General features: G+C 44.4%; 1 protein-coding gene across 1 annotated transcript in view; it reads left to right on the forward strand.

The window, feature by feature from the left end:
* arhgap39 (Rho GTPase activating protein 39) overlaps window positions 1-16,385 on the forward strand; it is a 106,901-nt gene that overhangs the window by 82,575 nt on the left and 7,941 nt on the right. The window contains exons 2-5 of the mRNA XM_037115347.1: window positions 4,859-5,269; window positions 11,249-12,542; window positions 14,266-14,430; window positions 15,201-15,386. Of these exons, the coding sequence (XP_036971242.1) occupies window positions 4,859-5,269; window positions 11,249-12,542; window positions 14,266-14,430; window positions 15,201-15,386 (2,056 nt within the window). The remainder of the gene's footprint in view (window positions 1-4,858; window positions 5,270-11,248; window positions 12,543-14,265; window positions 14,431-15,200; window positions 15,387-16,385) is intronic.

Below are 16,385 nucleotides of genomic sequence, written 5' to 3' on the forward strand. Positions count from 1 at the left end.
TAGATTATAAAGCTGCTACTAAGGTCTGGCACTAATGAGAGCATTAGCCTGGTGGATTTTCAACATCTCTGTTAGTTTCCTTTATTGACTCCACAGACTGAGACAAAGACAAAGTTGTCCTGTTATTGGAGGTATGACTCTTTAACAGAGTTTACAGCTATTGTGACTGTGGACCTGATTAAGAAGCTGACACAGATTAGTTAAGTGGATTTGTAATCTATACCTAGTTGGAGTGTTGGTACAAATATGTTGGTCTAATATATGACAAAATAGGAGAGAAACACTGGGGATTGTGTAAATAAGGACAGCACACTGGGCTGCTAACAGTATTTTGTATTATTCACTATTACTAAAATATGAAGCACTCGTGTGCTTGTTAAGTGTTCAGTCAACCTAAATAGCTGTCTTATAGTGTCTATGCAGGGACACTGAGGAAGGTCGCCAGCTAAACTGGGTCATTTGGAACTCTAACACATCAACCAATAATGGCCAATTAATCCTACTCTCTCCGCTCTGGATCTTTCTATTTAACTGGGCTGTTTTGCTCCATTTGACAAGTATTCACTCTGACACCTGATGGACCATTTCTTCCTCTCCCTCACACCCAGGCCAAGACAATAGCTAGCAAGAACCAGGGCTGCCCCAGTGCTCAACAAGGCCCTTCAGCTTAAAGAGTAGGGTTGTTTCACACTGGCAGAGACTCTACAGTGATTGAATCATATGGAAACTGCCAAGAAAACTAATATCAAGAAGGGTTATGTTCAGTCCAATGCATTCAAAGGATAAATCAGTCTTATTGTTGTATTTTGATCATTATGTCCATACATAACATTATACTGGCAAGTTAATAGCTGGGATCAGGAAGCACTACAGCACCGATAAAGTTAAGTCTGACAGATGAAGAAACATGAGCAGTCAGATTAAAACCAACTTTGAGGTAAGACAGACAATACTTGGAGGAGGAAACGGCCAAATTATGAACCACACAGACTGACCCCATGTGCCAACTTTGACCTACTGTGCTGCCATTGTTTCCCTTGCCATTATATTGGTGACACTTTGTTTAAAGGTTGTCATAGTACAGCATTGACACAAATGGATACATTACCCCATCCCTATGCTGCAAACAGCTGAATTTACAAACAATTGCTTTTAAAAAAGAATGCACACATTACCCAGATCAAGCTCTTAGCAATTCAAGGACGTGGTGCTCACACCACTTGAACTGTCATGAAATAAAAGTTCCTTGTAGTCACTTTATACTACATGTTAAAGGGATATTCTGGTGTAAGTTGGTCTAAGTATATGGGTCCAAGTATAAATCGCCATCAAAAAGTTTATCTTTTCTGACAAAGCAAGCAATGATATCAAATGTTTGATGCCGCGAAATATGTGCTGGGACTCTGTTTCTAATGTTGCTGAAGTTTGGTGCTGGTTTATTTGTGGCTTTTTGATGCCGATTTATACTTGGACCCATTTACTGCAGTGTATTGTTGTGCGGTCGTTTCTGAGGATGCTAAAACTACGTAAGCTAGTGGTCTGCAAACTTTATCTCTCGAGGGGGGGGCGGAATATCCCTTTAAAACTAAATCTAAATGTCAAAACTAAATGTTAAATCTAAATCTACCAATTTCCCCAATTTTAAGCATTGTAATTGACCACAAGCTCTTTGGTTCTGCTGATATTCATCTTTGGTCCATTGTCTGGTTCTGTTGATACTGATCATGATAGTGGTCATTGCAACATGTGATGAAGAGCTTTATTACTCCTCTGTACTCCTCACTTAATTAGTCTCTAAATATCTAAATATGTACCATAACAAAAGGTTACAAAACTCTGTACCTGTGATAATCATTCCTCAACACTGGAAACAGGTGATGGGAGTTTTTACATTTCTCTGCTGTCATATCAGTTCTAATGTACACTGGAGGCATTTTAGTAGCCAAAATTGATGAGTTCATACAACAATCAGTCAGGAATTTTCGCTACTTAATGCAAATAAGGCTGCAATCTGCCGCAATACTCCACCTCTGTAAACGCCTGTAGAACTAACAAAACTGACTCTTGTCAAGTTAAAATGAATACACACTCTGCAGCTGAATGGATTTTTTCTCACATAAATGTCCACAGAAATGCCTTTGCTGAGCTGTGTTTCTAATATTAGAGAAGGCTTCCCTCCTTCCAAGTTGTTATGTCAGTCCAGTTTGATCCCAGATCATTGTCCGATGATGTCACCTGTTTTGGTGAAGCGTGCAGAGCTGGGTAGCGTTGCCTGCTCTTAACACAACACCCCTGTGGACACGACCATCAGAGCACAGCTGACCAACCAAAACTGGCTCCCTGTTAACCAGATGTATTTAATTATGTTAAATAAGTTGCATTAGGCTCTATACGTGTTTTTATCAAGTGCAGGAGGAGGACTGGGACTGGGACCTGCTCCCGGAGGATGTCATTGAGGAGATCCAACACTTGAAAAAGGCTGAGAGCCACTGCTTTAGATATCTCAGTCCAGTGTTGCCTGACTGTCAGCTAGTTGTGTTTCTGTTGTTACACTGTATTTGTAGATAAAACACCATGTTCTCAAATCTCAGGAATGGGCTTTGTGAATACAAAGTACTAACAACTGATGGAAACACTTATTAAAAATTATTATTAAATGTATCCTTTAAAGCATCTGTGAGGCACCTCAGTGTGGTGCTGTCCTCTGATTTGCTCCTTCCAAATAACACAATAACTCTAATACAATGGTACAGAGACCAGCAGCTAGCATATAACTTGCATTTAGATAACTGATTGTCTTTTAGTAGCGGGTGCATCATGTATATTGAAAAGGATTGTTCCCTCTGATACATGAGCTCTCAGGATTGTGGTCCATGCTGGGCCTCTTCCTCATCCAGAGGAAGAGGAGAGGATATAGCCAGTAAACTATGCTGTCAGTGCTGGTCAGGTCTGACTGGATCAGCAGATTTAGATGCACTTCACCCACACCTAAGTCACTGATCTGTGTGTCTGGAGCATTGGTTGCGGTGCAGGGGCAGTATGAGAATGTGACGGGGTCAGAGGTCAGTAGTCATATCAGCAGCAACCATAATGTTGTGAGAATAAAATCTGCTCATCACCTGAGTGTGTGCTGCTTCTGGGACATTTTCCAACAAGCTGCCAGATGAATGGTATTAAAGTGTTGGTCAGCAGCCCCTCGTCCTCTGCTAAACTCAGATGAACTGACACAGCCGCCCACTCTCTGCCTGCTCAACAGTTATTAATTGACCTCTTACCCCTTGGCAACTGGTCTCAAGGCTCACAGCAGCACGAAGGTGGCTAGCACACAGGCTGCGTTGTTTCAAACTGCACTTATAGTGTTCATTGGTTTACCACATTTGTGTTTGAGTGGTAGTCTGTGTGTGTGTGGGTGTTTTGGCAAAGCTATGAATCTATGTTTTGCTGTGTAGGTGTGTGTGAGTCATGTTAAAGCCTTCCTTCCGCCTCTAGTTTACAACAGCAACAGTAGAGCTAAAGACATATGAGAAGGTGTGTGTGTATGCAGGCGTGTGAGTGTGTGTGTGTGTGTCTGTGCAGGCATGTTTATGTTTGTGTGTGGCCGTGTGTGCAGGAGCAGACTGCTATGGCTTCCATTTTACTTTTCATAATACGGGGTAGCTCTGTATAATCCTTTGTAATTTTGCACACATGTTGCATTAACGAGCTGACATGTACTTGTATCTTCTGTTGCTTAAGTTACTGAACAAAACATGTTCTATTGGACCTTGGTGTATAATTGTAAATGCAAATGCTGGCTGAAACAAGTGATGTTTGCAGTAAAATAAAATGTCCAAAAAGAAGAAGATGCTGTAGCACATGAAGTGATGTATTTTATCTTCGTATACAACAGTGAAGTAGTGCCAGTGCTGTATGTTGTATGTTCATGATCCTACTAAAACCAGCTACAAGGTACTCTCATGTTGTGTTGATTATTGCACCCCCTGGTGACACAAGCAGTATGAGCAGCACCACATCATGTGCTAATGATCTGGCTAAAGATATTTAGGGCCCTAGCAGATCTTGACATACAGATGTACAGTTATGTAGGAATTAATTGGGCTCTGTAAATTTAGAACAGTGTTTTGCTCATGTACACTTTAGGTAGGTGGGCTGCCCAAGTATGTAACAACCACCAGTGGTTTAGGGTTAAGTGTATTTGGTGACCCATTTTAACACTTTTAACTTTTCTTTGTTTTTAATCTGTCCGAGAAGATGACATGATCCACAAAAGATTAAGTAATGGACAATAAATCTATGGCGAATCACACATGTTCTGGAGAGAGAGAGAGAGATGGTCTCTGGTGTTTCCTCCCTCCTGTAAACACACTAATTGTCATGCACCCTCTCCTATTTAATGTAGACCTACTTATGCTGTTGTTTTGTAGAAAGTTGTATGTGTTCCTGGTTGTTGGGTCATTCAGTGCATGTTGGTTTTGATTGGCTACATGATTAACAAAAGCTTACTCCACTGATGCTCTGTAGAAGGTACCTGTGATGTTCTGGTGGTTTTAATCACCCGCTGTAGAGCCTTCCGGTCATGAGTTGTGATGAAACATGCCATTTTGTGATGTTTCCAGTTAGGATGCTTTCTATTGCTCCTCTGTCAAAGTTGAATTTAGCTTTCCTAAGGTTCCATTGGAAGTAGAGACTTCTCAGTGCTTTTTCGATCATGTGTGATGCCCTTGCGAGGTTGTGACATGTTAGCTAATGACTAGTCAGTCTGGGCATGTAGTGAGCTGTAGCTAGTCTCACCGAGATGGACCTCCAGCAGATTTCAGTCAGTTTACTAAAAGTGTCATTCTGAATTGTGTTCCTGCAGGTTGGAATGGGTGGAGATCATTGAGCCACGCACACGGGAGCGTATGTACGCCAACCTGCTGACAGGAGAGTGTGTGTGGGATCCTCCTCAGGGTGTGTGCATCAAGCGGACCGGTGAAAACCAATGGTGGGAGCTGTTTGATCCCAACACCTCACGCTTCTATTACTATAATGCCTCCACCCAGCGCACTGTATGGCACCGGCCACAGGGCTGCGACATCATCCCCCTGGCCAAGTTGCAGACTCTCAAGCAACACACCGACACCACCAACCCCCGTCCTGCAGGAGGAGGCAGAGCTTCAGCGGACAACAGCCCGGGACGTAATAGTGGGGTCAGCCGGGAGGGAAGCACCTCCTCCTCCCTTGATCAGGAGCTCTCTGATAAACAGGGCAGCAGAGAGGAGGCAGACAGGTAAGATGATGATGAGTGACCTGACAGGGACTGGGAGAGAGAAACCTGCCAAACCCTCTGAGAGGTCACAAGTCTTAACTTACATGGTGAACTCATAAATGGAACAGATATAAGATAATCTAAAGTTGCACTCTCTCTCTCACACACACAATTGCAGTGCAAAGCTTTGCTTTTAAATACTGTGTTATCTTACTGTGAGTTTTTGGTATTAACTAACCCTTGTGCCATTTCCTCTCCATCTTTTCCTGTTGATCTCTCATCTCATCACCCTATCCCATCCTTAAGTTTTCCGCTACTTTCCATTAATTGTTATACTCTCTCACCTTCAGAGCCTCTAACCTTTGTTAACACTCACTTTATCTCTCTCTGTCACCTCAGCTCTCTCCTATCAGTCCCCCTCCCCCTCTGTCTTACCAGTCTTTGTTGCTGGTTTGCTGTAATCTGCTGCAGTCTTCAGTGATTGGTAGATATGTCTGGCAGGGGTCACAGTGTCCTGTAAATTTTTTTTTTTTTACTTCATCAAGAAGACACACTCACACTAACACACACACACACACACACACAGAGTACACAGTAGCCGTTTTTAGACAGAGCACCAAGCGCCCGCGGTTTTAGACAGAGGCCGGGAAATTGGGGGTCTCTTTTTGTCCGCCGATTTTCCGCCTCGGAGGGTACACTTATTTCCGCCTCACCTGCTATCTAAAACTGAGGCGGAAATGTGCCGACCTCTGCGTGAGGTGGGTGGAGGTGTCAATGACCTGCACTGTTGTGCGACCCACAGCCGGGGAGTTTTAAAACCAGGAAACAGCTGATCACAGCAGTCAGTCCATCACTTCATCTGCGGACATTAAGATGAACAACTGGACAGCCACAGAGATCCAGGAGATGCAGCGTCTCCTCGGTCTCTGTAGCTGTTTGGTTGTGTTAGATTGTTGTTGTGTCGGCAAGCTAAGGACTGTTACTATTGTCAAATTAAAAGCCCCCCACTAAGAACCCAGTTCTAAACTCTTATGGGGTGCAATGTAAAGCTCTTATTTTGAAGATAAATTCTATGTTACTGTTCACAGCCTAACTTCGAGCTTCACGTCACATCACGTCACATGTTTACACCTACCTCAGAGGCGACTTTTGGAAAAGGAGGAATATTACGCCTTGGTTTTAGAAAGACAGGCCGGCACATTGCCACCCTTACCTTGGAGCAAATGTGCTGCCTTTTCTATCTAATAAGGGCTTGTGAGTGAGTGTCCTAGCTGTGTTCGAGCCAGTGATCACATGGTATACAGAAGAACAGCAAAACACTTACCTTAAAGACAATTAGAAAACATTTATCTTTGTTTGTGGGTGTTTGTTTGTGTGTGTGTGTGTGTGTGTGTGTGTGTGTGTGTGTGTGTGTGTGTGAAGGACATGTACTGTATAATGACAGTTTTGTTGGACCAATACAACCATTTTATTAACAACACTTTGACACAATGGACCGGCGGGTCTGGTAAACTGTTGGATCATCATGTATGTTTCAGCAGCCCTGCCTCGCGGCATTAGTTTTGTCTGTCCCATTCTCGTGAATGTGATATCTCAGGAACACCTTGAGCGATTTTTTGGGAACGAGAGTTTTGCATACAACCATGAGGCCATCATTCTAGTTAAAACCATATTGTTTTGCTTCTAACTGACTCTCCGGGGTTTTGAGTTAACAGAAGTTTCATGTTTACATTCAGGTTTGTACGTACAGATATCAGCCGTATTTTATTCTTTACTGATTGCTTTCAGCTACACTGTACCCTAGCACACAAACCACACACTTCCTGTTGCTCCTCGCCGTCAGCCGGGGGGGCGTCTCTTTTTGTAACGAGAAGACCGTGGCAGCCCAAAACACCCGCTATAAAGCAGTTAACATTGAAAATGACTATAGTGGCGCTGAGCTAGCAGTATAGCGGCGCAGCACCATTGTTCCTCCGTTTGTGGAGAACCCTGCAGATTCTTAGTCTGCATTTACACCTAATCCAAAGTTACAGGTTGGTGCAATGGTGTGGGAATGGCACTCCATGGTCATGTGTGTGACATGTTGGGAACCTCCGTTGATCAGTTTGCCAAAGGACAAAGCTGCTATGTTTTTTTATGCTACTAGCATTCTGTACCTACTAGTGATTGTTTGTTCACATTGACTAGAATAAACATAACAGTAAGCAACTATGACTAGGCAGATCATCACTGTTGTGGCCTGATCCGACAGATTTGCCCTTTGCAACATCCGCAGGTTCTGGTCTTTCCTCACAATGGACACAATGCAACACCTGGTCCAAGCGCTGGTCATCTCCCAGCTTCTCTGACTAAACCGCTGCAATATATCCAGAACGCTGCAGTGCGTCTCGTTTACAATCTACCCAAATCCTCCCATGTGACCCCCCTCCTCTTTGATCTCCACTGACTTCCTGTTGCAGCCCGCATACAATCCAAGACAGTGGTGCTGGCCTTCAAGGCTATCAATGGAACTGCACCATCTACCTCCAAACAGTGGTTAGACCACATGCCCCAGCAAGAGCACTTCGCTCCATTACATCAGCAAGCTGGCTGATAGCACCATCACTGAGAGCAAACAAAGCCTGCTCAGCGAAGTCCCAACTTTTCTCTCATTTGCTCAGACTTCACCTCAACCCCGCATAGCATGACTCATGAATGATCCTCCAGCGGAGGTATTAACAGAGCAGCTACACATCCAGTACATACAGTCCGAAGCCATCCGGTAATAAGTGATGAATGAGAGGGTTACACTTTCATTTGATTTTAGGAAATTCCTTCCAACAGGTCTCCTCTGGTCACTAATGAAATATAATTTTAATATTACTTCATTAGAACTAGAGGGGGAATGTAGTTCCATTTTTGTACGGCGGTCAATGAGGACAAACATGCTGCAATTTAATTAAAAAATTGACATAATTATGACAACACATGCGCAGTGGACAAAGTTGCAATTTCATACAACAAATAAAAAGACACAAACCATTAAAACCGCCAAAAAAGTTTGATTTGAGGTCCAGGACAACAAAAAATGTACTAGGGCAAACAGACCCCATTTGCTTAGCAAATAGACTGCTTAAACCAAGATGACACCGCAAATCCATACTGAAACTGACAGGAGGAGAGCTAGTTAGCTGTAAGCAGAGTCCTACTGTGTTTTTGGCAGCTAACCGCTGGAAGAGGTAATAGCTTACAGCAGAGCTAAACACAAAGGAGGCTTAAAAGGTTCTGCTCAGAGTGACATAAAGTGTTCTGTTAACAGTATAAAGTCTTGGTTCTTGCAGTCTGTCAGGAACACTCCCCCTAGAGGCCTGGAACACTTCCTCGTGGGGACTGGTTTCTGTATTTGCATGTTTTTCCAATGGTTGTGTTTTGAGCTGTTGCAATGTTTTTGTGTATTTGGTTGTATTGTGTGTGTGTTCACTGTGTTAGCACTTGTTAGTAAAAAGCTTACATCATGGAACAGCCTCCACTTGCAGTTAATGGGAAGGTACAATAACGGCGTAGTTTAAAAATACTGCCTGATGCTGATGATGCAGCATATCTGAAGCTGCATGTCCACATCAACTCCACAGTATCTGTTCGTAATAAATCTTCCAGTTTGATTCAAATGGCATGGCATTGTTTTGTCACACTGGCTCAGCATTAGCGATAGCAGTTAGCATTGTATTAAGCATGGAGGCTCAGTGTCAGGCTGAAGATGGTCTTGGGAGAGGGTGAATGCCGTGAAGGAGAGCAGGACAGTTTGTCATAGACCACACAGCACTCTTTGTCACAGCTATTGACCTCTACACAACTCTACCTCCTCACACCACTTAGAGGAGGGAGGGAGGTGGAGGGGACAAATATAAATGCAGATAAAGAGGGAGAGGATAGAAGAGGACAGAGATCAGGGTGGACATAAATGTGGTCACACTGCCTGTCCTCAGTGTCTGAAAATTGACTTGGCAATCAGCACAGAAAACAGCTTTAACATGCTTTAATACTACTGGTGAATACATGCCGCAAAGACCCGTATACACACACACACACACACACACACACACACACACACACACACACACACACACAAATACATCAAGCAGATGCAGAATGGAACCGATGGCTAAGGTTCCACTGATTGAGATCATTCAGATATTGAGTAGACTGCATGTGCTCTGAAACGGGAGCAGCTCTTCAGCTGTATACAGATACTTCATGTTAACTTCTTTCCACTGCTGCTTGACCAATATTTATAGCCTAGTTGTAAAACCTTACTAAAGAGTAACCTCAACCTTTTAAGCACATCACATTTCATCTTTATTTTCTATATAAATGGAAATGCTAAAGTCCAGTTAAAGAGGTGGCAGTGATGACACTCCCCTCACCTCTCTGCCAGACTTTAACACTGGTTGGCCTTAAACCACATGACCATATAACCAATGGTTTGAAGGAGGATTAAAGGAATGACAACCATTCACACCTGGGCTCACCTAGCCATAGCTGGTTGAGTCTGTGAACCACAAGTGGCCCATAAGGCTACCACACACCACCCAGACTGAAACTGCCTTTATCCGACCACTCTGTTGTCTCTCGTCTGACCCGTTCAGCGGAAAAGTTGCATTGAACACACTGCTTCGACTTGCTGCCAGCTCCACAGTAGCATGTACATTCTGCGCTTGCACGAGATGCAATAAGCAGGTGGTGCTAGTTTATAAAAACAACGCTGGATGAGAGGTTTATGCATGCAACTCTCTTTACTTTCAATCAAAGGGAAACTCAACTATTTCAAACAGCTGCATACTAAACATGCAGCAAGGAATTACCAAATGAACACAGATTAATTCATCCTGAATGGACATAACAGCTAGTCTCGTACCAGTACTCCAAAACACGAAAACAAGAAATGACGGAATGGAGTGCATAGAAAAACAAAGCGCACGCAGTATTCCACCCCTCCCATGCACCGCGCTGATTCACTAGCTTACCACCAATCAGAATGGCCATTCAGCTGGCACACAACCAATCAGAGAGTCCAATAGCTCAGACGGCCAACAGCCAACCTCCTCAGACATCGCATGTTGAATTGGAGCAGACAACATACACGCGGCTCCAAAAGCTGAACACAGCTGAACACACTGCCCAGATTTCTTCCCAACCTCGTCCGAGTCTCCCCAAACACTTCAGAAGTCCAACGGTTGGCCGGTTCCTGCCTTAACAGCTCTGAAACTCCGAGCTCACATGTGTTCTTAACAACTCTGCAAGGACACTCCCACACAGAGTTTAAAAGCCTGCAACTCCCCTCCAGTTAGTTAGAACTGAAGAACGCTCTTGGATGAGAGGTGAAACAACTTCAATAAAACTGAAAAAAAGTCCAGTTGCCCTGGATACAGCACTTAGGAAAATGCTTTGGTAGACTTATTCTCAACTCAGCCTGGAGAACTACTGAGTTTTATTGTTGTGTTATTTTCATTCTAAGCCCTGCCCTTTTTGGGTATATTTTGATCTATAGCAGCCATGTTTTTAGACTGATCTTGCTCATTTGTGATTGAAATGTCTAACTCTGTCCCACAATGCTATACACAGTGACAGATAGATGCCAGGACAGCCCTGTAATGCCTCATCCTGCCCCCTTTTTTCCTCTTTCTCTCACACACATGCATATTAGCATCCACAAGCACACACACTCACACTGCCTCTATTGAGCATCAGTGTGTGGATGTGTTTGGACGCCAATAGTGGCCAATGCCACAATTGATGTCACACTCAATTCTCTCGCCCAGTTTACCCCTTGTTTTATATCCCACACCACTCTCCCTCCATCCTCTTTCTCCATCTTGTTGTTTGACAAGTGTCAGATGACCAGTCATCCTGGAATATTTTTTCATCGCTTTCATGTTGGAAAGAGTTTCACTATAGCCAAATTGACCGCAATTCAGCAACATCTCCTCTCCTTTCCTTTCTTCTTCTCTCCTCTCCTCTCAGGACGTCTCCCTTCAGGTGGAACACTGGCACGAAGGAGCGGATGCTGATCAAGGTGACGGACAGAGAGCCCAGTTTCTTGGCCCACCAGGGAAATGGTTACTCCCCCTGCGACCCCCCCACCCCTGGTCCTCCTTCTGGAGGGGGCACTACCTCCAGAACCCGGCATTCCTCCGGAGGAAACCCACCTTCAGAACCTGACGGCTCCCCTGTTCTATACACTGACCGCCGCCAGTCTCCCTTCCTGAAGCGGGCTGAGTTGGGCAGCACAGGCACCCACCGCCGCTCCTCTGCCGATTCGCAGCCTCCCTCGCCCCGCTACGCCTATGAGCCCCCTCTATATGAGGAGCCGCCGTCAGAGTACCAGCCCCCACCCATCTACGAGGAGCCTCCCACTGACATGCACCTCTCTGACTCCTCCTCCTTCTTTAGCACCGGCAAGTCACCCGCTCGCAAGGCTTCGGCCCCCCTCTATCACTCCCCCAAACAGGGCCAGTCGCCCTATGGCCAGCTGGTTCTGACCAGGCAGAAATGTCCAGAAAAGACCCAGAGTCTGGAGTACAGTCCTGTAGGGAAGGAGTACGTCAAGCAGCTGGTGTATGTGGAGCAGTCGTCTTCCAGCCCTCGCTTCAAGACTGCCGACCGTCTGGTGCGTTATGGCACTACGGGGGGCTATGGTGGCTCATATGGAGGGTCCTATACTCTGCAGCATAGCCAGTCTCTGATCAGGGACCCCCGCCTGCTGCTGGACTACAGTGGGGAGGGTGGAGAGGGAGGCCAGAGGTTGCTTTATGAGGACTCCATATCCTGGACATCTAGCCAGACACATTCCCTTTCCTCCTCCTCCACAGGTGGTCCCGGGGCTTTCTCTCCTGGAGGTAACCGTAAACGTAAGAGTCGCAAGCCATCTCTCCCACAGGAGCTGGCACGATGTGCAGGGCTGGAGGGGGAGCTGGCAGGCACAGCATCCGAGGCAATGTTGGCCCAAGCCAGGCTGGCATGGGAGGCCCAGCAGGTGATGAAACAGAGGAGCAGTTGGGACTCCGGGCAGGGAGTGGGAGCCACCCAGGGCGGCAGCTCCAAAGATGGCTACGAGAGCGATGGGGCAGTGCCTCTGCCATTACCGGGACCGGTGCAGAGGGCGTTCAGTGAGGATGAAGCACTGGCCCAGAGTGATGGTCACCACTGGAAACGCAGCACCTTTGATCGGCTGGGCTTCCCCCAAGCACTGCTGGAGAAGAGTCTCTCAGTCCAGACCAACCTGGCCTCCCCAGAGCCTTACCTCCATCCTTCACAGGTAGTGATGTTCGGACTCACTTTATTACATTTCTATCAGGTTACAGCCTGTCTGTATGTCTGACTGCTCATGATGTCACTATGTTTCCAGATTTCAGTGCTCACTTCAATGAGTAAAATATTATTATAACAGATAGAGTTTTGATAAATTGCAAATTTATACCCATCACTTTACCATGAAGGGGTTTCAACTATCTGGTTAATTAGCTGATCAGCTGTCTTAGGTCTAAAAATGTGACATTCAATTAAAACATTAATTTGCAAAGAATTCAAAAGTCACTGGAGATGTGTTATGTAAGATCTTCAAAACTAAGATGACTAGTGATGAAGACAGACGATACTGTGACACATCATCATATGTCCCACCTGGCTCCAAACCTGCACGTTGTCAGATAACATCACCGTGGTGGTGGCTTCACATGTGTTTGATCCTATCTGGAATGAAGCCATCACTCTCACACATACGCACGCACACACACACACACACACACACACACACACACAATCAGTGTCTGATATGGTCCCGTTAGCCCCCCCACACATCATTACATAATAGACCTAGTACAGGGAACACTTCAGTTCTTTTTTATATCACAGGAGCGCCATCAACAAATGGACTAGCACAGTTGTTGTGGAGATATAGATGTTCAGACTTAAAGTGCTCAACTAAAATGGAGATGAACATCTTATATACCCATGTCTGCTGACTGAAGGTCATGTAGTACAGTACGATTAAAATCCTAAAAGACTGTTGAGGTGAGAACTCTTGTGAACTGTCCATATGTTTATGTGTTTACCACTGAGTATTGAAGAATAGTAGTAGCTGTGAATCAACACAAGCCCGCCCTCTCTGTGACAAATACTATACATTGTAGCTCCAGTAGAGGCTTAACAATAGAAGTCTGCAGCATGTTTACCAGTCGGGAGCTTTAAATGTGATGCAGCAGCAGGAAATGATTCAGTCTGCAGTAACTTTAAACTGGCTGATATCTGAAAGTAAAAACATCAATTCAGAGCAGTGAGGGCAGACAGACGCAATCTTGCTGATTTATAGAGCTGAAAACTTAGATATTCCAATTGAAGCACTGAACATGGGAACAAGATGACTCTCTGGGTAGTTCATCGAAGATGTGTCTTCATCAGAGTTAAAGAGTTCACTCTGTAGATGCACTCGTTAAATTCTATGTCCTTTTGCTGATTAAATCATTTGGAATATTTCTGTATGCCAGACTGAGTGATGTAATGAACGTTTAATAGCCTGTTCATACCTGCTGTCACCGTCTATCCCGAGTGACTGATCACAGTGTTCAGCTCTCAGTTCACAGCTGACATTAACCTGTGTTCGAGTGACCACATGTGATCAGATGTCACTTCCTGCTGTAACCACAGGGCTCTCACACCGCTCTTCTCCATGGTGAAGAACAGACTTGATGTTTTCTTGTAGCTGTGGTGTTCGTGGCCATTTTTGAAGAATTTGCCTTGTTTTTTGTTTGTTGATTCTCAGCTGTTTCTTTAGGTTGTTGTTACAATCAAGGCAGAGAGGGGTAAATGGACTCTTTGTTGGTCTGAAGAAGGCATGTGGTTTTGACGTATTAACACGTCAGTATTAATCCCAGTCAGCCCCCTCTGAGCAGCTCCCTCTGTCTGGGAACTTCTGCAGCAGTTGCACAGGATGGTTAAGATTTCCTGCTTCACATCTCCTTGTCTGTGTCTTCTCCCATCAGTCGGAGGACCTCGGAGCCTGTGCCCAGTTTGAAGCTAGTCGAAATGCCAGGAATATGATGCCAAGTGCCAGCTGCGGCATTTTCCCTGAATTCACCCTGAGAAAGCCCTCTTCAGAAACTGACATCGAGAACTGGGCATCCAAGCACTTCAACAAACACACCCAGGTATTCAGAGGATGTGTGCATTTCACTGTGAATGTATTTTGTGAGACATCATGCACATCACAAAGTGGCTGTCTCTGTTTCATCAGTGATTCTAACACCAGGCAATCCTTTGTTGATATTTCTGTCTATACTATTTTTAAAATGATCTCAAATTGTTGTAGAGCAGTGTTGGTCTTCAAATCACTCCAGTCTCATGTGTCAGTGTAAAGTGAAGAACACGCTCGTGTCACTTTGATCTCAGCACTTGACTTTCAACATTTCAGCGTCATTGCATCATTTGCACCTTTAAACATACGATTTAAAAAAAATGCCCTACTACACCCATTCTACAAGGTAGTGACCTGCATATGAAAAGTGATACAGTAAGTCAGAAGTGTGACATATTGTGTGACACACATTGACACATGAATTCTCTCTTAGACACTTACTATACTACAGACTGTGTTTATGACTGGCTGCCATACATGGATGAATCCCTTTATATTGCCATGTTGTTGCTATATACAACCATATTCTATTGTGATTATTTTGTACACTGTTCACATTGGCTCGTAAAAACACTGACGTTGAACTGAATTGTATACAAACAAATTAATCTTAATTGTCTCTAAATTGATCAGATGTCACCTGTCTGTCATACATGTAATGATAGTTTGGTTCATTTGATGTTCTGTCAGATTAAACTGTGCACTTCTTTAATACAGTACATTTCACAAGGAAATTAACAGGTGTAAGTCCTCTCACCATCTCTGTCTTGCTTGTGTCCTCAGGGTCTGTTCAGGAGAAAGGTGTCCATTGCTAACATGCTGGCCTGGAGCAGTGAACCCATCAAGAAGCCCATGATTGTGACCTCTGACCGCACTGTGAAGAGGGAAGCAGTGGACATCTTTAAGCTCATCCAGACCTACATGGGTGACCGTCGCACCAAGGCCGACCCCATCTCTGTGGCTCTGGAGGTCTGTCCTGGAGCTCTCCCCTCCTCAAACTTATTCACTCATGCGCAGTAACTCCTTCATGGAATAGTCAAGAATAGCTACATTACGACTCCAAGTCTAGACAGTAGCAATGTCTTTACTGGAAAATAACCAGTATGAAACCTGTACAGAAGGGCTGTGCATCCCCCACCCCCCCAGCATAGCAGGAGGCCTCATGCTGTGTTTCCTCATTCACAGTGTGAAATTGAGGGGAAGCTTTTAATGCCTAATTTAGAAACTATTCCAAATGTATAGCTTCGCACAAAAGACAGGGATAGTCATTTATGAAACAATGTGCATGCACACTTTTTAAACATCAAGCTATAAATGGCATGCTCACACAGACACACTGCTGGCCCGTGTGTTTCTGAGTCACATGATATATAACTAAAGTTTGATATGAACTTAAATACAATGTGTTCACTACTTCACCATCTGCATCACCAGTTCATTGTCTCCTCCATGTTTGTGTGCTGGCTCACTGTTTCTTCCAGCACGTTTGTTTTTGCAAACTAAAACATCTTCATGTGAGTTGTCATACACATTTTTTCAAGCCATGTTTTGTGCTATAGTAACAGATGAGGCCCAGGGCATTTTCAGACTTCTGTCTGCTTTCTCTCCAATACTGTCAAAAAAACATAAGCACGGAGCAACAGGCAGACCCTGCTGAGACTCCAGCAAGAAAAACACCCAGACATTTTCTTTCTAAATAGAGAGTGAATATGTTGAATCATGTCTCCAGATTAACGTAACAGTTCACTCAAAAAGTTAATTCAGTTGTTATCTCCTTATTCCCATGCTGATGGAAAGTCAGATGAAGTTTCATAGTCCACAAAACATTTCTCCATCTGATTCAGGATGGACCCACCTAATGTCATGTGAGGCCGTGAGCCTCAGCAGTGAACTTAAATTCATACTAAGTTTATCTTTTAACAACTCGTTTATTTCAAGCCTTTCAACTGATAAGACCTCCAACAACAA

This window comes from Acanthopagrus latus, chromosome 11 (assembly GCF_904848185.1).
Source record: "Acanthopagrus latus isolate v.2019 chromosome 11, fAcaLat1.1, whole genome shotgun sequence".
Lineage (NCBI taxonomy): Eukaryota > Metazoa > Chordata > Actinopteri > Spariformes > Sparidae > Acanthopagrus > Acanthopagrus latus.